The sequence below is a fragment of the Rhopilema esculentum genome, chromosome 15, assembly GCF_057945365.1.
Source record: "Rhopilema esculentum isolate cy_ngs chromosome 15, ASM5794536v1, whole genome shotgun sequence".
In the NCBI taxonomy this organism is placed as follows: Eukaryota; Metazoa; Cnidaria; class Scyphozoa; order Rhizostomeae; family Rhizostomatidae; genus Rhopilema; species Rhopilema esculentum.
In genome coordinates, this window is record NC_142829.1 from 1962141 (window position 1) to 1987525 (window position 25385).

Here is a 25385-nt window from a genome sequence, read left to right on the forward strand (position 1 = left end):
CACCCCTTTTACCGGCCCACCATCCTGTGGAAAAAGCAAAAACACGTTCAACGACGAGGGAAGGCCAATTAGATTAAAAACTGCAATGCGATATTCAAACTCCATCTTGCAGTGCAATTGGTTTTCAGAGGAACGATTTCAGAGCTTTATGGTATTAGCTAGCTTAGAACCCCGTCCACACAGTGACGGATACTTTTGAGAACGCAATCATTTCTATCCTTTTTTACCTTCCTTCCGTCTACACGTAGCCGGCTTTTTCGGTCCCGCAAAACACAACTTTGTGAAAACGTTCTTTCGAGTGGAAATTCTTGAAAACGCCGTTTTCATGTTCACGTGTGGATGGCGAAAAAGGAACTTTTTGAAAACGCTGACGTCACACACAAACAATCTCCAGCCAAGATGCCGGGTGAAGTAATCGTTCTGCTGGTATCCTTTTTTGGCAAAGCCTGACAGCTTACTTGCAGATAAAAAGTCATTCTTTAATTTTTGAAATAAATAATCATATCAAATGAACTATATAAAAATAGGCGGCTTTCAATAATAGTTCAACTTCGTCGTCTGCCCAAACAAACGACTCACTAGTCTTATTTTCTGAAGGTTTCTTTGCTTTGCAAATTACTGTGATTTTCCTGAAGTTGACAATTATTACTATACTCTATCAATTATTATTACTTACTATACTGTATCTATAACACAAACGGAGCATAAATGTTGCCTTTTCAAAGTCATCGTTACATCTTTATCTACGGTTATAGATGACAGAAAGAATTTTAGGTATCTTATCTTATCTTTCAATGAGAATCATTTTTCAGATGACAGAGGAGAAATACCCACAAAGAAGTTGACAGGCCAAGTATAATGCAAAAAGAAGTTCAGTATGCGATTCAAATGACATTTGAAAGGAAACAAACCAGATAATATCACTATAGAGCCGGTCAAAGGATTAGAAAGTTTCGGAGTTCAAAAAGTAACTGAAATTAAAAATGGCTTTGAAAAAATTTCGCTCCACAACTGGCCTGGGTATATATTTTTCATCGCGTAATTTCGGACCCTTATTCTGACGTTTTATGCTCTGAGGAGTGTCAGAACAAAAAGCTTTTAGCCAATATGCAATAAAATGCTTGCCTTTTTAAAGCTATTTTTAAACTCTGTACCGCCAAAAAACTCTAACTGAAATTGCAAACACGATATATAACGCGGTTGTTCAGGATGGAAAATCCGACCTGAGCAAATCGGTATTTATAGCTATCCCTAAAAAACCTGGAACAAGTGAATATGAACTCTACAAGACGACCAGTTTAATGAGTCATATAACATGATTAATCTTGAAAGACTTACGAACAGAATAAAATCCAAGATTAGATAGGGGATATGAAAAGGACAAAATGCTTACATTGAAGGCAAGGGGACTAGGGATGCAATTTCAATCTTTTAATCTGGCTTAAAGAGCTAAAGAAGTTCAGAAAGATTAATATCTATGCTTCAATGATTACAGCAAGTTATTTGATAAAGTAAAACATGAAAATACATTAAGCATTGATTGAAAGGATTAACAACTGATGAGTAAATGATATTGGGAAAAGAGTGTAGCCAATAGAATTGACGGCGCAAACTAGATAGTGGACATCAGTTATGAGAGATTAAAGACAAGGATATGTGCTATCCCCACATCCTTTTAATCTATCTATACAATCAAGTCATTCTGAGGGAGATGCTAGGTGTGAAAGTTGAGATATGCAGATGATACTGTACTAACTGCGGAAAATGAAGCAGACCTACAAAATATTCTGATCAAGGTTCTGTTAGAAAGTTAAAAAAATGTCTTGGTAATTTGTTAATTTAAATGTTAATTTAAAATATTTTTAAAATGTTAATTTAAAAAATACAGAATGTAGGATTACATCATAGGAAAAACAACGACGAAATGTTCTTTGTATATCAAAGGTGTAGCAAAAACTAATGTTGGGAAGTTTACTGGTCTAGGCGGCTTGATAACATCGGATGGAAGGCGTGTAACTGAAATACAGAAAATATATGGGATGGCAAATGAGGGATGGCATAATGAACAGGATGAATGCTGAATTTAAGAACAGGCAGCTAAAAATTAAAACTAAGATCAGAGTGTTAAAATGTTATGTGTGTTTAGTTATACTGTATGGATGTGATGCTTGAACAATTAGTCAAAGCATGAAAGAACGTGATGCGACATTGGCCATATTTTCGTGCGTGAAATCGTGAAATCGTGAAATCTCGATTTGTCATGAGTGATTTCGTGAAGGAAGAATCCTACGTGAAGCGTGAAACACGAGTTTTCTTTGCGTTATGTCGTGAAAAGGCTTTAACTATCCGTGAATTTGTGAATAAAATTTTGAAATTTAAAAAATTGCCTCAATTTGGTGTGTAATAAACCAACAATAGTTAAATCTCAAAAAAGTATTTTGTTGAGTCATATCACACACGACTCTCTATAGTCCCTATAGTCACCATTAAACATCTTGTCGTTTCTGCTGATTTGTAGAGCTAGCAAAGAGTAGACATTCAAGTCTAAAAGTAGTGAAACAGAGTTAGCAATGAAGAAGTTTTAAGAAGAGCAGAAATAGAAAGAATCCCGATGGAAGTTATTATGAAAAGACAGCTGCAGTTCTTGGGAAATGTGATGAGATCTGAACAAATGGACAATTTAGTGCTAACAGGAAAAGAACTTGGGTAGAAGAAGTAAAAGTAGACAAAGGCAAAAGTACATTACGCGACTGGACATGGACTTCAATACTGGTAGAAGCGATTCAGAAATTTTGACATTGTCAAGAGAGAGAGAGAGAGAGAGAGAGAGAGAGAGAGAGAGAGAGAGAGAGAGAGAGAGAGAGAGAGAGAGAGAGAGAGAGAGAGAGAGAGAGATGGAAAACCAACACCAAGACACTTGGAAAAAGAAGAAGATCAACTGTGTTGTCCTACAAGGTAGTGGGCTTAGGCCATTACTGTTCTTACTCATTATTAAGAACATTTATAATTTTACTTAGAATCTTCAATTTTGACTATTTGCAAACGAAACCAGCATTTTGCAATTTCATTTATGTAAATTATGCAATATTATTAGGGTAACCGACTTTGCACCCCACTAAACATCGTTTACTGCTCGAAGTGAACCTCGAACCGCGCAGACCTGAAACAGCTAAGTTCGGGTTTGCCCACAACAACAAACTGTCTTCAATGTACGAATTCACGTAAAACCAAACAATTTCACAGATGAAAAGACGAACTTCATATAAAGGGATCTCTCTTTCATCAAATTCCACGAATCAAAGCATGAAACTCTCTTCAAGCAGAATTTAAAATGATAAACAGCAAAGGTTTATTTGTTAAATTTGAATGTTTTTTCAAAATCTTTAAAAAGATGCATAGTTACAAAGTTCTTTTAAACTTCATTACATGTTTAACTTTAACGATAATCAATGTGATCATTATTTAATCTCGTTTTGCACTTAAAAATCCTAGTTACTTCTTACTTTTAAATATTCAGACTTAAAGATCGAGAACACGGAGAGCATAAAACATACCAACTGGATAAAGGCTCGATAGCTTTTCCAAGGTTATTCCATGTGGACGTCATCATACATCTTCAGTGTTTCTTGTCTAAATTTTAGTATATTTTAGCTAGCTTGTTTATGCTGCAATAAAAATTTCAGAGTTTGAGCCTGAGATTGAGTTAACGAAGTTATGATAACTAATATTTTTGAGTTTTCGCAATAGAAAATTTTCGGCAATTTAAGGAAGATCTAAGCGTGTTTTTCATTAAATTCATCTTAAGGCAACTTTTTACACGATGAATAAATGCATTTTAAAAGAAGAGGATAGGAGGATGGGGTAAAAGGGGAGGTTAAGAACAAAGTTAGCACTTTTCGATTAAGACATATTGATAATTGAGAGCCATATAATTGTCCCCTGTTTATGTTTAGTACGGTCCGGTACTAAGTAGGTAGGGGCAGGGGTAGGGGTGGGGGAGGATGGTCAAGCGGAGGCCTTTGGAAAAACGGGGAGAAGTCTGCCAAAAAACATGGGTAGTCTTTGAGCTAATGAACTTGACACGACACGACTATTTTCCTGTATAAGATGGCACCAAAACGTTGTTACTGATAATGTTAACTTAATCAATATGCAATGAATTATGACGACAAATAAATGATTAATCGCAATAAATCAAAACTGTAATTCTTGGAACAAGGCGCACAACCTACAATAAATGTTACTTGTTTTCGTATAAAAAATTCTAACTTTATCACAATGTCTTAGAAATCAAAGCAAAACCAAGCTAAAGAGAGACAGTCATGTAATATGCAACAACATTTAAAAACTTGATGTGATTTCAAAATATATAAATATATACAACAATGTTTAAAATCTTATCGAGGCATTATTTAACAAAAAGAAAACCCTTTACATCCAATAAGAATTTCTCTAGGTTTTTTCGAAAGGTTGAGATAGATACTTTGTCAATTGATAATTTAAGAGTAGATGGTGTTAGCTCATGGAATGAGGTTCTGAGGCGGTCCGCATTTTCCGTGTTGTGTTGTCCCTCTAAAAGCGCTTGCGCCATTTTCATGTATTCTTGCTGGTGACAACATATCAAAGTAAACAAAGTTTCTGACGCCGGCTGCAGCAGATCCATGTCAAAATTGCTACCAAGAATGAGTTCAAACACAATCTAAGGATAAAGAGCAATAATCTTACTTTTAAACTGCTCTGACAGTAGTGGAAAACTGCCAAAGGATGCTAGGATGCGAGCGTGCCCCAGGTGAGAAAACCGGGAGTTTTTGATTGGTATTCCTTTGCAGTTCAACTAACTCTCACAATAGATAAGATGGCCTGATGAAACGCCTCCCACACGCTTGATATATTCTATAAGATATCTCAAACATCAAAGTTCTAGTTGAAGCATTCGATTCAGATTCGTATTCTTCAGATTCCTTGTATGGGATTTGTATTGTGATCTGGTGGTTGCCTGCTGGGTTTAGCTGAATTGTTCCATTATTCAAATCCAACCAAATTCACTTGAAATTATTCAATTAGGGGGGGGGGGGGGCTCTCTCCACGATTAGTTTACCCATTGAGAGAGCTCCTCCTTTAAGTAATTCCCTGCATACAATTTTTCCCCACTTTTGTCTGTCTTATATTGTATCATTGTATTAATCTCCTTTGAACATTGTCTTATTTCCTTGTAGTCTTGTTGGTTATTATTAAATTGTATGTAGTGGAATTATTAATATATGAACTGAACTGAACTGAACTGAACGTTTGCTTCCTTACTCAACAGATGCTCATATTTTTGGAATCTTCCGTAAGACATAATCTCTTATCATTTATGACAATGATGATACACTACGACGGGTTAAAGGAAGGGGCAAGGGGCACCTCTCTCATTGGTCCGAAAAAGTTGGTGTTTGAAACAGCCATAAATCAGTAACAATTAAATGCAAAAAGAAAGGGAACGGAAATTTCCCATTAGTTCTCACTGAGGGTCCATTGTGGCGTCAGAAGGTGTCAGGGAGGTGTCAGGAAAGTTTCCCCAAGAAAGCGCCCCTGACCCCTATTGGCTATGCTTTTTTTGCTTGGCTACATGTGGTTTACACTTCGTGAGATTAGGAAGACGACATCTGGACAAACAGTGCAAAGGCAGCGTGTTATTAACGACTGAAAAACGTTTTTAAGCAGTGAACGGTAAATAGAACTCACTTTGAGGAAATGTTGCAAAGATGAATCCACGTGACCAACAACCTCTTTTCCAGCTGTCTTTGATTTGAAAAAGTGGCTGGCTATGGAGACCAAGGCTTCCAAAGAATTTTTCGCGATATCTGGACCAAAACTGGCGAATGGTTAAGAAAAAAGCCGCCCAAAACAAGCAGAACTATAAAAGTCTTTAGACGCACGAAGAGAGCTTAGAAAACAATCTGCATTATTCAAGATGTGAGCAATTTGGTATGAAGTGAATGCAGTGTCGGATTTAAGGGGGGCAACTAGAGGCAGTTGCCCCTCCCTCAACGAAGTGAAGCAAGTCTGGCGCCCCTTTTTAGAAATTTTGCGCCCCTTTTGAAGAATGAGATCCAGATGAAAAAGGTTCTTGGACCGATAGGTTAATTTGCTTCAAGGATTACCTCAAAGTTATGTTGTTTATTCCGAAATTGTTGTATACAGCGTACTCTCGTAACCAATTTTGAAAATTTTTCAGCGCCCCCACTATCAACTGCCCCTCCTTCAAATTTGCTCTGGATCCGCCCCTGAGTGAATGTTAATTTCTTGGGGGGTTAATGCTTTCTTGCAATCCAAATCGTTACTCTTAGAATGTGGCTGCGGAAAATCCCTACACACCCAACATCTCCCTTCGGAAACGCCCCATATTACTGTTGTCCCCTGCAACAAGTCCCATGTGTGATATATAATACTTGATTTATAATATTAATAGTAAAACTTCTGGCACAATGGTTATCAAGTAACTGTGATTAGTAGAAATGGAAATCAGCTAATACTAAGATATCTGAAATATTAATGTAATAGCAGACAAAACAGGATAAAAAGGATACTGTATCAAGGCCATTTCTAGTGATTTTGTCAGAGTAAAAAATAAATTTTCCGGGAGACTTTCAATCCTCTCAGGGTAACGCTCAGCAACAAATGTAACCAACTGGAAATATTCATTGCTTAACCTTGGAAACTAGAAAAGATTTGAGGAAAGATTCGAGCAAACTTGAGATAATATACTGAAAAAGTATACTGAGAAAAAATACTGAGAAAATATACTGAGAAAATACACTGAGAAAATACACTGAGAAAATATACTAAGAAAATACATTGAGAAAATATACTGAGAAAATATACTGAGAAAATACACTGAGAAACTACACTGAGAAAATATTCTTAGAAAATATACTGAGAAAATACACTGAGAAAATATAATGAGAAAATAAACTGAGAAAATATACTGAGAAAATACACTGAGAAAATATACTAAGAAAATATACTGAGAAAATATACAGTCGATGGTCACGGATTCAAGGCCTTGGCCTGGTCATTTCACTTTCTCACATTTCCTCAGCAGAAAGATAATATTAGTGAAGGATAAAAATTCATTACTTTCGATAAGTTTCTATTTTTGCAATTGATAGTAATCTTTTACAATTTCCATTATTTTTGGTCTTACTAAACTTTAAAATGGTAACATGTCAGATTCAAAATATATTTGTGTTTAACAAAACTTACACAATATTAGTGAAATTTTCAATATCAAAGGAAATATTATCTTTATCACAATAACAGATATATGGAATATATGAAGGAATTCTTGCATTTATTCGGTTTAAAAACTGACGTTTTGCCAAATAACCAGTGAAATGATAAAAATATCTGGTCGCTGAACTTTGGCTACAAAAGTTTAGGCAAATTCTTCTTTTGACCAAATTTCGATATAACTAACCAAACTCTAGGATCTAACTCCGAAAGCGTAAATACTTTAATTTAACTGAATTTAAGAACAGATTTCGGATCACAGTATTCATTGAAAAACGTGTTTATACCTCACCTTTAAAAGTTCGTCATTCATAAGTGGGACTATGATGTGTAAGCCGTGAAAAACTGCATCGATTGCATTTAGCAGCACACTATTTTCATTTCCATTAGCTGTAAATATGAATTGAGACATCATACAATTAATGAAGTGTAGGGCTAGAAACAGCTTCTAAAAATGCAGAACGATTGCATTAGCATCCCATATACCACAACTCTTCCTTCCTCTCTAGATCTTGCAAACTTTGGAATGCTCTCTACCCCCTTCCTGTTTCCCAGACTCTTACAGCCTTTATTGTTCAAAACAAGTAAACAAACTTGATTTTTCCTTTCGCTCTTCCTAATCCTTTCTCCCTTTCCCTTCTTAGGGCCTAGCTATAGGCTCACGAGCCTACTAAAAAAATCAAAGAATAATCTTTTGATTATAAACTGTCCCTTCCACATGACTGCTTAACATTTCACGTCTACTATGAATTGATATGGCACATAAGTGATAACGAAGAATATTGATTGTGAATGTTGAATGTGGGATGTAAAATAAATAATTTTAATACAAGCTTAACCCTGGAAAGTAAATTAACATTTTTCTTATAATATTGGCACACAAAGTGCTGAAGTGTGCGAATAAAGGAGAGGCCACGATAGCAGGCTGCTCGACGGATTACGGAGAAAATCTTGCGGCGAAAAATCGATAAAATAGTCGTGTACAAGGAACACCGCAACGTGACGATAATAAACAACAACAAACACACAAATCAGTGATGGCTAATATTTCGCCCCGGCATACGGGGCTTCAGCAGAGCAAAAGTGCTAAAGGCCTCGTTGACAGCGATTTTTGATACTTACAATCATCAGAAAAGTCCAGATAATCCTTCGAAAGGATATGTGTCAGCAGGCGAATAAGAAGTAAGATTTCTTGATACGATTCGTCTTCGCATGAATGTAACGCACTGATTCTACCTGAAGTAGGAAAAGAAATGGTGATAATTAGGCGATAAACATATATGAAGTAGGGAATAAGAAGAACAGACTGCAGAACAACAGATATAGAGAATTAAATGAAGTTTTATTGATTCTTGAATGAGGTTTGGGAAGAAATTCTAGAAATCTTAGTTGATGGCGAGTCATGGAGCATCTTCCAGAGCGAGTCTCACAGCTGCACAGTACATGCACAGCATTTGTATAGAGAACTACTGTCACACTGTAAAGTTGCACACTGTCATGGAAGCAGAGTTGTACATTGTAAAAGCGAAAAAGGGGATTCGAATATATTTGCTGAATGCCTAATAACATGCACAAAACATTTAACGCACAATCATTTTAATATTCGTAAATGCTTCTTGACAACACACTGATAGGTACCAGATTACTACAAGAAAAGTCTGGTAAATTGTGGCCAAGATTTGTGCAAAAATATCAAAATTCTCCTTGCCAAAAACTTGATTAAATTTAAACAACACCTGATAAAGATAATATATTCAGCTATTACAGCAAGGGACAAAAGTTTTTTTTAAATAATTAAATTGTGTCTCAAAACAAAAACGAAATCAAGAGTTCCCAACAAGTACTTTTTGTCTAATTTACTGAAAAATGTACTGAAAAATAATCAAATCAATAACGATCAGAATTCTCAGTTACTAATCAAGAGAGTGATATTTTCTAAGCAAACTTAAAACTACAACCTAATTTTGCAAGCAATACAAAAAACTCACCTAGGTTGTATTTAGAATAATTGGCGATAAGCTGTACGCAAAGGCCACATAAAGCATTTGATTTTTCCTTAAAAAGATACATGTAAGTTTAATCAAAAACCGATACCAAGCATCGTTATAGGATCATTATAAACCAATCAAAAAATCGATGTCTTTTATAACAACAGGTGGCTAGCTCCTTGTACACCTTATGGGCTGCAAAAACATCTTGTTTTCAAATTGCAGCTGAGATGTCGATGTCGCGAAAATTCATGCCCAAATTCAAATTTATACCATGCAAAAGGTATCATGATCAATGGCAAATGAAATGATACTTAAATGAACTTCTAAAGATAAATATCAAGTTCTGCTTTACTATCATAACAAATTGTCGAAAATTTTAAAAAATATCAGAATTCCTGAAATCAAAACATGAACTCAGTTAAAAATCATAGTTTCAGAAGCTCATCGAGCCAATTTCACTCTGAGCTGACAACACACAAAAAAATACTTGCTATATGAACAAATATGTTTTAAAACTGAAAAATGGAAAAGAAAATGCTTACCCTATCCAAGTATATGATTTCTGTCCTAACCACATCGACAAATAATTCAAAAATAAGCTCAACAATATCAGGGCAGTTTGCATATTTTTCTAACAGATAGGGGATGTCTGTGAGATAAGTAGACAGGAACTGGAAAATCATCTCAGCGTTTTTACGATTTGTGGCAGATGTGATCCCACGCATTGTCTCCAAAAGAGATATGAGTTTCTGTCGAATGGACTCTTCTTGGCAAATTTTATCAAAATTTGGATTTTTTCTTATCTCGTTGTACGATGACTGGAACTGTCCAAGAAACTGAGAAGAAAACCAAAGCGATCAGCTAATAAAAGTTAGTAGTTGGTTGCAGTTAGTTTAAAGAGTAATAGCAGCATGGAACTGCTAATTTATTATCAAATATTGGACAAAGCGGAAACTTTTCTTGAAAGCAAAAGGAAAGATTTATGCAAATACGTTCGTAAGTTATAAACTAGGGGAAAATTCCACTTTCGGATGTATACAAAAAATCTTTAAGGTAATGAAACCAATCTGATAGTTGGTTATCAAAAATAGATCTTGAACAAAACTTTAGGGCATTTCTACACGATTAGAATGACAAAAGATTTAAATGGAGTTTTATAAACGAGAAATATTAATAAACATCTGAAGTTTTGGGCAATTAATCAAATTAATCCCTTATGGTTGGAAATATGAAATGATAAATTTTTCGCACTTGTTTTAAATTAGTGAGCATGTTTGCTGGTAAATGGTTACAGCTTTAAGAGGTGATGATAACATTAAAATATATTTTTCTATCCTTTCATTTTGATGCAATGCTCGAAATTATTCAAAAGAACATTAGCAAATAGTTTAATTACGTTTAAATAGTTTAATCAAGATAGTTACGATTAACTACGATATAAAAAATATTAGCAAAAATATATCCTCATGAATTCATTCATTCACGTTTTCTATCATATCACTGCAATTTAAAATAAATCGAATGTAGGAAAGATAATAATCGAATAAACCGGATTCATGAAAGAGCAATGAGAATAGCTCACGATGATTATGAATCAACTTTTGAACAACTTTTAATAAAGAATAAAACAATAACTTCTCATAAGAAAAATTTACAATATCTTGCGATAGAAATTTACAAAATATTTAACGGATTGAATCCACTTTTTATGGATGAAATATTTTCCATAAATGAATGCCCATATTACTTAAGAAACTCCCAATTCAAAACAGCGGAGCCACATTACAAAATATATGGATTTAATACCGTATCATACAGATGTAGCCAAATATGGAACTCAATTCCAAATGAGATAAAGAACTTTATCAATATTCAAGAAAAAAATCTCAGAATTTACATCGTTTATTTGTACTTGTAATCTTTGCAAGGAATATGTTAGCAACATCGGTTATATTTGATTTATATTATATTTAGCGCTGGTAATTTAAATTAGTTGGTTTCAATTAGCTTGTATGTATAGCTAGAGATTGTACCAACTTTAAATAAAGAAAGAAAAAAAAATTTGCTCTTGGTTTTGAAATTAAGAGCCAAGCAAGAACCAAAGGGATCCTCTAATAAAAAGATTTAACAGTTTTTGTACATTTAAAGGCATTTTGTAGTATTCTTCCAGATAGTATGGCCAGAATCATAAATGTAACTTCATGACGTAATCACTTGTTAACTATATTTTTTTGCTTGAAACACAAAAACTGAATATATCAATTTAAGTATTTTTGGCACCCAAAAATTAAATAAAAACAAAAAGTATTGGCTGTCCTTGAAATGCTTGAGGCTCAGAACAAAGCTTCCTTCTCTTCCATTTAGAATAAACATTAATAACATACACGCTTATTTATTCATAAGAAACATAGCTCGAGGCCTATTTCTAGAAGTTCCTTATTTTTGGACCAATCTTGATCGAATTGTAGTACTAAAGTTCATTTATAGTTTCTTTATTTAACTGCATATTTGGTATCAAATATCACATCATACATTGAAATTTTGTATTAGTGTTCGTAGATTGTTAACTTTTACTGAAAAGACTGAGGGGCAATAAACAGCAAAGCCAATAAAATGCTCGATATCTGCCCTGGTAACACACAATTAATCTTATTATTAACTATAAATGAATGTAACAAGCTTCCTTATTCTTGGTTGTTTGCAATGACAGAAATTCAAATTGAAAAGTTTCTTCAGAACTTCGTCTTTAGTACTAACAGTTCTAAAGTATTCGTCGCTTGAAAGAACAAAGATAAACCTACTGTTGCTAAGAATTTATCTCTTAACGCAGAATCTTGCACATGTGACCCAGCTTTCATCAGCGCTTCCACAAGGTGGCGATGCACATCAACAGGCAATTTCTGAAGCTGTGAGGCAGCTTTGGCTTGGAGATCGGCAAGCCTCCATATATTTGGGAATTCCATTGCAACTTTGATTCTGAAAAAGTATAAAACGTTGTCACTTTGAAAAAGTAAACTAGTTTAGTTACTATCGGTTCTTTTATTGATACAAACTAAGGGCAAAATTAAGTACAATGAAACAAATATAACAAACTCTTCATTATTTGGGCAAGACGATTCTGAGTGGACCTTCGCAAAAATTTAGGGTCAATGCCTATGGCCCAGTCATGGCTGTTAAGGGGCCTCCAGATACCAATCAAATGACCTGGCATTAAAAGCTAGATCTAAAAATTTTGAGGAAAAGAAAAGAATTTCAAAATTTGAATTGAGAATGCTTTTCATCGGAGAATCGTCAAAATAAAAACTTTACTTCCTGTAGCGACGGTTTAGAAAGGCCTTGATTCTAGGATTGGGGCTCAAATCTGACAGCAAGTCAAAGATTTCCCGAACTAAGACTGCCTTAGACGTCCTTCATAGCAACATAGGCACCAGCCGGAAATGGTGAAATACAAAGCACTACATGCAACGTTAGCTTTTTAGATATATAAATAGATTTAAATATTTTATTTAGATTCTAAAGTGTAAATTAATAAGTAAAGTTTGTATTCTATTTGCTGAAGGGGTTTTTCATGTACAAATAAATAAAAAATGAAAACGAAATGAAGTTCTTGATTTTGTGAAAAAATCAGCGCTTGCAAAGTTCTTATACTGTACTAAACTTCTCAAGCTGTCACCTAGAAGTTATTTTTTTTATGAAAGCTTTGCAAAAAATTTTTCGATACCTCGAATCTTTAGAGAATATTTTAAGGAGAAGTTGAACGCTGTCGAAAGCAACTGTGGGCTCTTCTGGCATGTACGTTAAATTGGTTTCTGCTGCATCCATAGCAAAGCCGAGCATGATTCGTCCACATTGCGATGATACACCGAAAGAGGACTTGAATAACTCCGGTATGACGTTATCTTCTTCCGAATCCGGAAACAAATACGATGATGACCAGCAGTGGAGAAACCAGAGCGTATCACTGGCGATTTCCGGGCTCAGGATGTTGCCCATTCCACTTTTTAATACACCACATATATACTCAGCTAGTCTAAATACTTCTGATATCAAAATCATCAAATAGCTCACTGTTGAAGAATGACGCAAAGAATTAAAAATATTTTTAGTTTAATGGCGATGAAATTGATTTTATCGATAGGTTTGTAAGAGAGTCTTAGCAAATAGCAAATGCTTTAATTCTGAACAAATAAAGAGACAAATCTGTAAAATAATTGGCTTATTCTACAAGGCGACCTTATCAAAAAAATTCTATGTACCCTTCTCCCTGCGGCGCTGACTTAAAAAGAGGGACTAAAAAAGTGTTGGTTTGTAGCAGGTTCCAAAAGAGTGATCTTTTATACGCAAAATGCTTATATTTTTATATTGGGGCACCTTTTTTCAAAAGATAGTGTAATTCGGCAAAGCATTTCACAAGTTCGCCTTCAGGGTAGAAAAGGACGTAAAGGACCCTGATTCGGAATAAGGACGTTATAAGAGATATTTAAAAGCGTGAAAACAATACAGGCTTAATTCGACTGAAATAATGTAACGCTTTGAAGCAAAATCGCTGACCTTTATCAGTGCTACAGCTTCGGCCCAAATTTGAAATGTAATTTACACTCAAGTTCACATCGGTTTCGCCTCGTTTCTGCTGTTGGCTTTCGAACATGAGAATATCAGTTGGAATCGAGGCTTCTTTGTCATTGCAGTCCATCATGATGACATTAGTTGCTATTAGCAACAGCCAATGAATGTCTTCGTATAAGGCGTCAATATTTTGTCCTATGCAACGACGAAACATTGTAAGAAAACCAGAGTACAAAAGATTTAGGGTGAAAGGGGTAGAAAAATTTTGGCCGCAAGAAAACACAAAGGGCAATTAATTCGATTTAAAACGAAGTTCAGTCCGGCGATCTAACGCTGCACATGCAAGATTGGGTGCAAATGTATTAAAAATGAATGACCAATTGACTACGTGCAAGAAAGGAAGAGAAAACAAAATGCAAATAAACAGCAAAATCTTATCCTTAAATAGCTAAACTATAATGTTATTTAATATCATTATCAATAACAGTATTTCGATGAAAAAAACTTCTTGAAAAAAATGATAGAAAAATAATGCCACTTATTAGATATTTTTCAAATTTATTCTTTTCATTTGTCACCACAAACTTTCAAATTTCATGAAAAAAGGGATAAGTATTATTCGTTCCTATTAGACTGATGTCAGCGCGCTTTATATAATAAGAATGTGTTTTTCAAAAATGTTCAATCCTATTCAAAATTAGAATGAAAATGTCAAATTCTTGAATGGACCATTCGGATCAAACAAATAACAGTTAAATAATGTTTTAGCATACTTCACGCCCCACTTTTGAAGACGAGAAACGTATTTGAAGACGAGAATGGTGTTCGGCTTCAGCTTTCTGTGAATTTCAAAGGTAGGGGCAAAGATATGACACAAACGACGCACCAATCCTTTAGCACTGATTCTTCTCACCTGATGCAGTGCCACTAAACTTCACTTTCAACACATAACAAAGAAAATATCATATCATATCATTCTTGCAACACATAACATATAATGAATTTTTTGCAGTACAACAAGAAAGTCTAAAAGAAAAAGGAACGGAAACATAAAGGTGATTATACCGTTAGTCTGCTTGATGGAGCGCATTAACGACAGAGTTCGTGATTCCAAGAGCTTGCTCAAAGTTGGTAAAACATGTGGCAAAGCCAACCTCGCTAAACATCCTATGTTACTGAGTTCATCAGAGTAAGCTAAGCGATCGTCCTCCTCCACATCACAGTCGATTTCACCAATCTAGATAGAACGCAAAGTGGCTATTTAGTTAGGCCAGGATCTGAACGAAAACGGGGAGTTATAAATTTGTCGTGGCTGGATGGACCTTTCATAAGGCCCTTTCCAGCCTTTTCCAGGTCTCGCTTTCTTTAAACGTTAATTTAAGCATTATTCCAATAACTTTAAAAAACTTTTCGGACGCTTGTGGAATTCCATTACAACAACATTAATCAAAAGCTTGCAAAAAGTAAGATTATCTTTAAAGGCAATCTGTCTCGTTGTGGATTGGTTAACGAGAACAATAGCTGAAACAGTAGCCTAAACACGATTCCAGCGCTCCGCCTTTTTTTTACAATGCGATGAATTAAAGGGGGACTGGAAACAATAAAAATACCCTTTGTTATTATAATCAACCAACGTCGTGACAGATTGCCTTTAACATCAGTTCATCATTAGTCGTTCTGACACGTAAATCAATTGGATACTATAAAAGTGGCATTGATAAAAATTCATCAGCCCAAAACAGGCATGCTTTGCAGGAATAATGTAAAAACTACCGAAACTTTCGAAGGGACATATTAAGCTGAGACAAAAGGAAACATAAACCCATTGGTATGAATACCATACCAAAACAGAAACAACCTTACCTCGTTTCCTTCACTATCGTCTTTTCGAATGCCGTCAGGCTTTGCGAGATGAGTTTTCAAATAGCAGTTGAAGACTTGCACTGCGTAGGACATGAAGTAATTATCTGTGAAGGAGGATAAATTGGAAACGAGGACAACCCAAGCGTCCAATAGGAGGTCGACGGCATCCTCGTACTGATTGCTATCAAACTCGATCTGGTAAAAAAGGAAACAAGATAGTAAGTAAATTTGACAAAAAGCTGGAAAAGCATGGACTTAATTTGTTAAATACAAGCTTCCTGTACATCTCACAACAGGATAATTCGGTATTCTGTTCTCTTAAAAAAATAAACAATTTTCTGGTTGCCTTACAAAACGGCATCAAAATTCGAAAAAATCAGGAATCAAAAAAGCACTCTTCCTCCTTAGAACAAAACAATTAATTTATAACTTTGACTCTTCACGGTTCGCCTGAACTTTTTAACTATAATGGGTGTCCATTCGGACATCAAGCTATTTTTTAACCGTACCTGCTAACAAGATCTTTACACACTGCCAGTAGCATCCCCCTCTCCCCTTCGAACAATACTAGTTTAAGTCATGTAATTGAGTGTCTCTTCATTATTGGTGAGACAATATCCCACGTGCACCGATGGTTGCAACATCATTCTCTAATCAATACATAAGAGAGCTTTCAAATATTAACGGTCTAGACGACATAGAGCATTCTCTGAATAAATATCATCATACCCTGTATATTGTCGAGACAATAAACTTAAGGTACAAAATATCAGTAAGCAGCAACTTTACAAGAAACGATTGATTACATAAACACTGTGACTTTGCACAGTGGTTATGACATTTATGCAGATCGAGAACCAATGTCGGCCCAAATTTTGTCCCAGCAAATTGTTCCATTCTCTAAAAGTCTATTTCAAGCAGACTTCTACTGGTTTCATCCTAGAGTTGTTGATCTTTCGTTTTAATTCTGTGCCAATTAGAAACACACATCCAACGACTCTATGTTGTCCTGGCCTTTTCAAAACTAACTACTGGACAATTTAGACAACAGCAAGAAACACAAACTTACATCTTCTTTGTTGATTGTTAGCTCCATGAAAGTGCATGTTAAGGAAGCAAGTATTTCTAAGAATGTCCCCAAAACTTCCGGAGAAAGAGAAGCGATAGTAGAGACGGGGAAAACATTGACAATGCGGCTCACGATGCTGGCATATCCAAATGCTTCAAGGGCAGTCCATTTTGTTCTGTGAGACAAACAAAGAACATTTTTTGAAGGCAAGAAAAACCCACTTTGGTGTAGATGAAAATTGATAAATGTACAATAAACAGGCAATTCACAAGTCATTAAATTTATAACAACATGCTACTTTGTTTGCAATATACTGAAAGCAAATTCCAATTTATCTTTTATTAACCAAGCCAATCAAATCAGCAATCTCTCTGGCTGATCAGTACCATACATTCCATGGAGTTGATTGCGTGAAGTTAGCAAATAAACAACTATTCAATGTGAGGGTCAGCTCTTTTGCGAAGATGACATGCAGCCGTTTTTATCCCCTGCAATTACTTTATGGCAGGTATATCTTAAAGGGGGTGTCGTGCTATAAAATGAACAAGAAACCCTGAATATTCTCGAAAAACAATAGCAGCAAGTAGAAAAGGGTAATTTTTGACATTAATAAGCTCTGTCCCTCACTTTTTCCACACCTATAATTAATTGTGACTAAGTGACTCAAAGTTGAGCAGTTCAGTTCCCGCATTCCCAATCAAGAAATATAACTTAAATACACAAACAATTTTTACCTATTCACCATTTGCTTGAAACCTTGTATAAAACGCGTGAGATAAGTGCCCTTGGACTGTTGGCCTGCAAAAACTGAGCCTGTGACGGACGCCAGCTGAATGAGACATTGCAAACTGTGGTGTGCCAGCTCCTCGTGTCCAGAGCATCGGTTGTACAACTATCAAGAGACCAAATCGATTATAGATATACCACTAGCTCAATGGGTTGTCACAACGTTTGGCGTTCAAGCCTCCTAAGAAATATTATACAGAGCGCTCAGTAACTAATGAACGCTTTTCATTCCTTTTCTGGAAAACTACAGAATGCAAGAAATCCCCTCCCTTTTCAGAACCCATTAGCTCTAACCAGACTTGGCTGCAACTATGAAACGTCAAATCAAATGCGAATCTTTTAGCAATCGAGCCCCCCTCACATCTATACATTTGGCCACATTTTCTTAACAACTATTTAGCTAAAAATGCATTAATAACGACTCCAAATCTTGAGTCATAAAAGGAAAAATACGTTTAACACTGGAAAATGCAGTAATTTACTTTGAAATATTTTACTTAAAAAGCCACATTAAAGTTAAAGTAACCCACCTTTCCATTAAAAATATCATGCACATACGCACATTAAAGGAAAGGTTAAGTGACCAAATAAAATTCACGAATCTTCAATTGCGCAATATTATTGAATGTAGCTAAATAAAAGGTTTAGAGTTGGAACCCTCTCTCCACTTGTCCCAACAACAAGTGTCATGAAGGGCGTCCAACTTAATGACACCTTGCAACTAAGGTCTTTCACTCAGACGAAACTTTAAATGAATTACCTGTATGAAGAGGTTTATGAAATTTGGATCCAGAACTGTAGATTCCCAACTCCTCGGGGGCCTAAATAAACTGATTTTGGCTGTTTCGTTCAAAAATCTAAGCAGCTGCAGAGGTGAAATATTGTCAAGGAATTTCCGCGTTTAAAACATCATTAAAGATTTAAATCTAAGTTTAAAATTCTGAAAATTAAAACAAAAAGGATTGAACATTTACTGCTGTAAAATTAAAAGTTTTCGTAAATATAAATATTTAAAAAATTATCGAATCAAAGACCAAGATAAAACATTTTGTCTGAGGAACTACAGAGTCTCACAAGGGCCTGGACACGAATGTCACAGGAGACCTATCTTTCCATCACCTTTTTAGGATCTAAAGTATGCTGTATGGTACTTTATAAGAACAAAATTAATCCCGAAGATACTCTAAAGGGAACTATGAGAATGGAAGGATATGATTCCCAGAAACGAAATTCCAGTTCAAAACTTGCTCAGCCAAGGAGAGATAACGGATGAAAAGAGCCGTGTCCACCCTTGAAAGAGAAGCAGAGCTAGCCTCTGCGTAAGTCTTGAGGATGTCTTTGCAAAGTTGAAATATTGTCAATAGGTTGCCATTCTGAAATAAGGCGGATAAAAAGTTTATTAATCAAAACAACAAAGCCTGATTTGATGATTAAAAAACATAGCCTGAATTAATTATTGAACAAACAACATAGTTCGATTTCATGATTGAACAAACAGTATAGCCTGATTTGATGACTAAATGCTAACGTTATCTTAACAGTTCAAATCTCTTAAAAATCAAAAGAATCATTCAATCACTACATGTATTAATTAGACAGACTTGTTAGCAACTAACTGAACCAAATTGAAGATGAACTGAGAGTGTTATTGCTCCTTATTTGGACAAAAATTTCTCAAATTCCCAACATTTTGACCCGCACATGGAGATAAATTTTGTTTGCCTTTCAGTTATCTTAAAATGCTTTATATTCTGAAAAGGTTGGATTAAAAAGCATAAATATTATTCCACCATTAAATGAAGCATCATATATATGAAAACCAACGCCCACCTCAAAGGCTTTTTTACACTTGGCATGGTACTCCAAACTGAGACCGAGGTTGGCTGATTGACACGTGCTGGAGTATTCGGTTAGCAAAGCCTTCATGATGGAGCAACATACCATTTGCTGAAAGAAACCAAGCAACATGTAATATTGTATACGGAATTGGCCTTTCAATTTCGATAAATTCATAAAAATATGATAAAACAACAAATTCTCCCAAACAAGATTCTGCAGGGCGCTTGTCAATGTTGCCAACTTTATTCCCCTTCAATGATTACAAATTGCGTAAACTTGATTTGATTGAAAAGGAAAAAATCATTAATTTAAGCCTTGGATTTGAATGAAAATTTGTCAAATGGTTTCTGCTTGTTTGGGATGACTGGGATATTATGTATGTTTTGTCTATGGAATGCAATTCGTACCATGTCTTTATCGCCAGAATGAAGCAACTGAGACACAGATTTCAAGAGGTCACCACAACCCTCAGTTGATTTGTCTAAAGTTCCTCTTTTGAATATCATTGCCACCACTTGCAGAATTTGCTCCCGGACAAATTTTTGCAGGCTGAAATATCAAGTGAGAAATTTGAAAGTTTACAATGAATAAAAAAAATAATTTTGCAGATGCTGTTTCGAATCGACAAAAATGAACTTTATAACATCTATTTTACAAACTGATAATGAATAATTTAATCAACAATGCACAAATCAATAAATTTCTTCTAAGAAAAACAAGAGATCGTTTAAATCACGTTATTGCGACCAATCTGGGAAATCAAATGCCATAAAGCATACCAGGTTGATAGAAAACTGCATCAAGGCTTTAAATATCTTTTATCTAAAGAAATTTTCGATGCTCTTTTGCTTCACTGCATGTAGACACTACAGAGGAGAGAGGAAGGCTTTGCCAGAGTCACTGCAAGGTTCATTTTGAACAAAGATTCCAGTCTCAGCGTATACAGCACATGTATCCAAAGTGCTTGAAGAGTTCTTGCTAATTTTTGCCCAAATGAAGGTGGAAGCTGGGATTTATTGGACTCTACGTCAATTATACAAAATAATGAAGAAGCATCGAATTTTCAGAAACTTGATGGAAAGCTACAGGAGATTTCTGCTTTAGATTCTGACATAAAGAATTCCTGAAAATGTTCCTAAACATATGACGAATGAATCAACGATGCAAGACATGTCACATCAGCTGACCTTTTTTGTTGAGTAACGTAATTCAAAAGAAATGAGCAAAGGCCATCGATATCTTGTTTCTGAAGAAGATTCCATTCCCTAACAACTGCCTCCTTTAAAGTGGTGGCTGCTTCGAAAAGCACGTAATCCATGCGGCAATTCTCTAAAAGAGAAAAAGAGTAATTGCGATTGCTGGGTCAAACTTGATAAGGAAAACTTGCATAGTCGTTAGGTACGGGGAATAAAACAAAGAAAAGCAATGCAGCCCGCATTATGTACATAAGATTTTTGGCTCTTTGAGAGTACGAAAGGATGATGAAACCTTTAAAACCACACTTAAAAGAATATCTAGGTTTGGGATTTCAATGAGACAATTGGCAAAGGTAGATAGAGGTAGCTTGCCTTGAGACAGTCAGACTGGTTCGCCTTATTGTCTTACTTCTTACATTATTCACAAGTTCTAATCATAATGTAAATAAACATTATGTCTGCAAAAACAGGTCTTCGCATTTTTGGATCGAAAACATTAATTGAAAGGAACCTCTGACTGCATATCAATAATTAATTTTTTTTACAAATTGGGTTAATAGCAGCATTTTTTGGCTAAATACCTTGCAACGATATTTTTACAACTAATATTCGAATCCTACAAAAATATAAATACTAAAAAATCCACTATTTCATATATACTTGATGCTAAAAAACTTGAGAATATTAAGATGGAATACTCAAAGAAACACTTTAATATTTAAGGAACATTTCAAGCTTTTTCTGATTGCTAGAAGAATTATCGATCTACAAAATGGACATTAGAGGTAATGAGATTAGTATAAAAACATGTCTTGAAGAGTACGTAGGCAAAGGTGTGTCCATGGTTTTGTTAAAAGTAATGTGTGAAGCAAGCAACTCTGCGGGGTTTTTCAGAAACATGTGATTTTCCATGTTCGCCCCAGCCATTATGGAAACAATTAACAAGACCCACACCATCGTAAAATTTTTCATAGGGCCAATATTTCTAGACTTGTCACTTTAAGTTGAGCTTTTTGGCCAGCTTCAAAAATGGAACTGAGCCCCCCATGAGATACAAAAACATTGGCCTGCAATTTCTGTAATATAACGAGGAAATTTTTGTAAATTGTAAAAGTATAATATAAATTGTAAATTTTTAACTTTGGTTGATTTTATCTCAAGTATATTTTCTTGGCAACCTAAAACTCCAGTAGTGCTTTTTCTCCACAGCTAGGGGTGCTTTTGAGAGAGTTGTAAACAAACCAGGCAAAATAAGCAAGCTCTGATTGGCTAAAAGAAAGTTTTAAACAAAGTATCTAATTGGAAGAAAACGAAATTCTGCCTTGCTGACAGATATAGTCATCCGCCTCCGCAGTAACACTGCTTTTACTTCCCAGCGAATTATCAAGACTTTGTTGAAGAGAATGAATAGCATCGTAGAATTCCGCATTCAAGCATTAGGTGGACGACTGCCAGACTATTAAGTCTAAGTAGCTTACCTAAAATAAATCTGCATAAATTGTAGGGCTGTTTAGTTTTTCTGAATTCCAAGAAAACCTGCTCAGCAGAATGCCTTTCCTCTGATGTGACAGCCTGAGGAGGAGCCTATAAATAAAGCAAAGGCTGTAAACAAAGCTGAAGCTGGAATTGATCTTATAAATTATGGCAAGGACCTTTAGCAACACAGATAGCCACATACTAAATACTAAATAATGTAAACTTCTCGTAATTATATCGCTTAGAGAGATCTTGAGTCAATTTCTTTGTTCCTGGCAGTTTACAGCCTTACATCTCAGCTAAAAGGATCTTCTTGGTGATACTTATATCACTATAGTATAACTACTCTTTTAGTTGCATCCTTACAGTCCTAAACATGATTTTAAAAACAAGTGTTTCCATATATTGTACACTTATATACATTCAAAGACAACTTCAAAGCAAATTTCGAAGACATTTTATGTAATATATTTTGGAAAACCTTTTAGAAATGTTTGTTGATGTTTTGAACCCTTTTATATATGCCAAAAATTTTAAAAACAAATTAAAACTATAGAAATTGTTAGGCCTTTGGGATGTAAACATGGGTGTTTTTAAAAATCAAGAACTAAGTGACCAGAAGTGCATGCAAATTCCTTTCTGGGAAAATAACCTGAATAAACATTATGAAATCGCATCCATTGTCGAATGCTGATTGAGTGCAGCTTTGTGATGTTTAAAAAAATTTTCCATACAAGAACAGTCAAAAATTTACCAAGGGTTGGCAGAACAAAAAAGTTTATGACACTGAGAAATGAAAGGTTTTTTCTGAGAGAACTGCTAAGTAATGGGTTTCAATCCTTGCCAGACCTTATTTTGTCATGCAAAAAAGCCAAATTTAGGAACATAAGCAAAAACATGGCTATAAAAATCACAAGAGATACAAATTTCCCAGCTTCATAAGTAGAAAATGTCCTTTCATAACAAAAAGTTAATCATCGCTTGTGGCTTCTTCTTTAGACACAGTTAAACAAGTTGGTAAAAAATGATTTTAATGATTCAGTAAACTTTATTTTAAAAGTTCCTTCAAAATATTTTTTGTTATGCCTACGTGAATTTAAAAATTAAATTTTCTTGGGCATCTCTAAAAATTGCCAAAGGTTGTGTGAGTTTCCTGTTTTTAGGCCATATACAGGCCTCTCCGTTTAAGGCGCGCGATCACGCGCGCGCGCCTTGGCACGCTCCTATCGTTGCCGAGACGCGCAATAAATAACGCGCCTGGTTTATAAGAACCCTTTAAATCGCGCCCCTTGTGTTTTAGTTTTGAACAATTATTATAAAAAGAGCCTTGCGGGTTCGAAATCGATTGATATCTAAATAAACGGTTGCTTCTTTTAATCCCTTTTTCGAGGAAATTGTTATTGCCAAGTTAAATCAAACACCTCTTGAATATATTTCCGGTCAGTAACCAATAAACTGTCATTGTGATTCCTGATTGTTATAAGTTTTTTAAATGGCCATTAATTCAAAGGACCAAGCCATAGAGCTATCTGCTTTCGCAAGTATCGCAAGGACGAAGTTAGCGGATCAAAGACCGAAGATAGGAATGGGAAGACAATGGTGGTTTCGATTTGGTGTAAAGTTTGCTCAAAACACAAAAGCGTTATTTTATCAAATCCTCTTTGTAAAGGAAGTGCCAGAAAAGCAATTGAATCATACGTCAATGGAACGAATTTCGATTCTTCCATTTTTTCTAACTCCGATTCTTCATCGGAATTTGAGCTGGACATTGACGAACTGCAACAATAATGTGTTTTTTTTCTTTTAGTGCATTATTAAGTAGTTTGTTTAGATATTTCTAGATACAAAGTATTTACATGCGAAAACATGCCGTTTTTGTCTACTTTAACGTAAATATATTTTTTTGGTAGAACGCGCGCCTTAGCAAGGCGAGGCGCGCGTTTGAGCACGCGCCCGCTAAAATGCTCACGGAGAGGCCTGCATATAACTCGTTTGCACATTTTGCTGTGATACATATTTTAAAATGGCTTTGAAAAAAGCAAACATTTATTTGGATCCACAACTAGGTATATATTTTTCATTGTGTTCTTTCAGACCCTTATTCTGACTTTTTATTCTCTGGGGAGTATCAGACAAATAAGTTTTTAGCCAATAAGTTGTCAAATTTCTGCTTTTTTCAAAGCCATTTTCAAGTTCTGTACCGTCAAAAAATTGATATATATTTGAAAGACAAAGATTTTTGTCTTCACAGACTACGCACACCGTCTAGAAGTTCACTTCTTCAAAAATCTTCTTCGGAGTATGATTCGAAATCACATTCCGACTCAGTTTAAAATTATCATCGTCTCTGATTGCATTATCCATACTTTCTTATCCTTTTGGAGCTCATGCAACTACATGCACATGACTCAACATTCAGCTAAAAGGTGGCGAGGCAAATCCTTGACAACACTGCTTTACGTACCAAAATTTCCTAAAAGTTTTATTGTTATTGAGGAGATGTGAATTAAATAATAGTGACAACAACAATAATGCCATTTTTCACTAACTTTTCCCTAAATGCTCTTCTTTTCTCACATGTCTTTTCGAGGGCGGTCATTAGCCTGAGTAAATAATTTTGCACAGGTATGGTGTGGGCAAAGGCCTGTCCTAGGTTAAGAAGAACTTTTGTAGATTCAAAGGAAATACCTACCTGATTTGATACTTAATTATTTTTGGTTTTGAAACAGCCAAGAGCTCAAGGAACTTTTTCTATTAAAAGATAGCGTTATCAAATCAAATTGCTAGTCTGTTGTTTGCAAGTTTACTTTTCATCGTTATTTGTTTTTGGAAGACATCCTGACACCTTAATGTTAAGAGATATTATTTAGCGGTTGACAAAACAGAGGGAGGGAATAGAATAGTAAAATACTTTGAAACTTTATCTTGATGTACTGGAATGCAAAAATCAGTATTTTTCATATAATGAACTAGCTCTTTATATTTCTGCAATGATCGACTTTTTACATCTCAATCTTCATAATCGAGATGCTTGTTACAAAACAGGTTGTTTCATTTAATAGTAAATCAAAAACTTCACTTCAAATGTTGTGACATTTCGACTTTACTGCCCGCCACCACCCCAAAATATAACATATTAAAACTCACCATCAAGGCATGTGCTGCTTTTTCAAGCTCTGGAATCACTAACCTTTCCATGTCATATAAGATTACACTAGTAATAGTGCATTATTCCGCATCGACTGGAGTTCTTGCTGTTCATTTCACGTGGACTAAACATTTTATAGGCCTAACCTCAATTCAATGAATCCGTGCCTCGATATG

General features: G+C 35.1%; 1 protein-coding gene across 1 annotated transcript; it reads right to left on the reverse strand.

Annotated features, from left to right (window-relative positions):
- Positions 1-4325: 4325 nt before the first annotated feature.
- LOC135685756 (exportin-4) lies at positions 4326-25367 on the reverse strand. The gene is made up of 21 exons (XM_065201818.1): positions 25209-25367; positions 22064-22169; positions 20577-20718; positions 19797-19938; positions 19381-19497; positions 18764-18923; positions 18311-18423; positions 17499-17656; positions 16765-16939; positions 15696-15890; positions 14898-15069; positions 13818-14027; positions 12988-13333; positions 12068-12242; positions 9809-10102; positions 9264-9330; positions 8398-8511; positions 7568-7665; positions 6573-6703; positions 5728-5857; positions 4326-4699 (listed from the first exon to the last, which is right to left on the reverse strand). The coding sequence occupies exons 1-21, from the start codon at positions 25257-25259 to the stop codon at positions 4409-4411; spliced, it is 3387 nt and encodes a 1128-aa protein (XP_065057890.1). The 5' UTR covers positions 25260-25367; the 3' UTR covers positions 4326-4408.
- Positions 25368-25385: the final 18 nt, after the last annotated feature.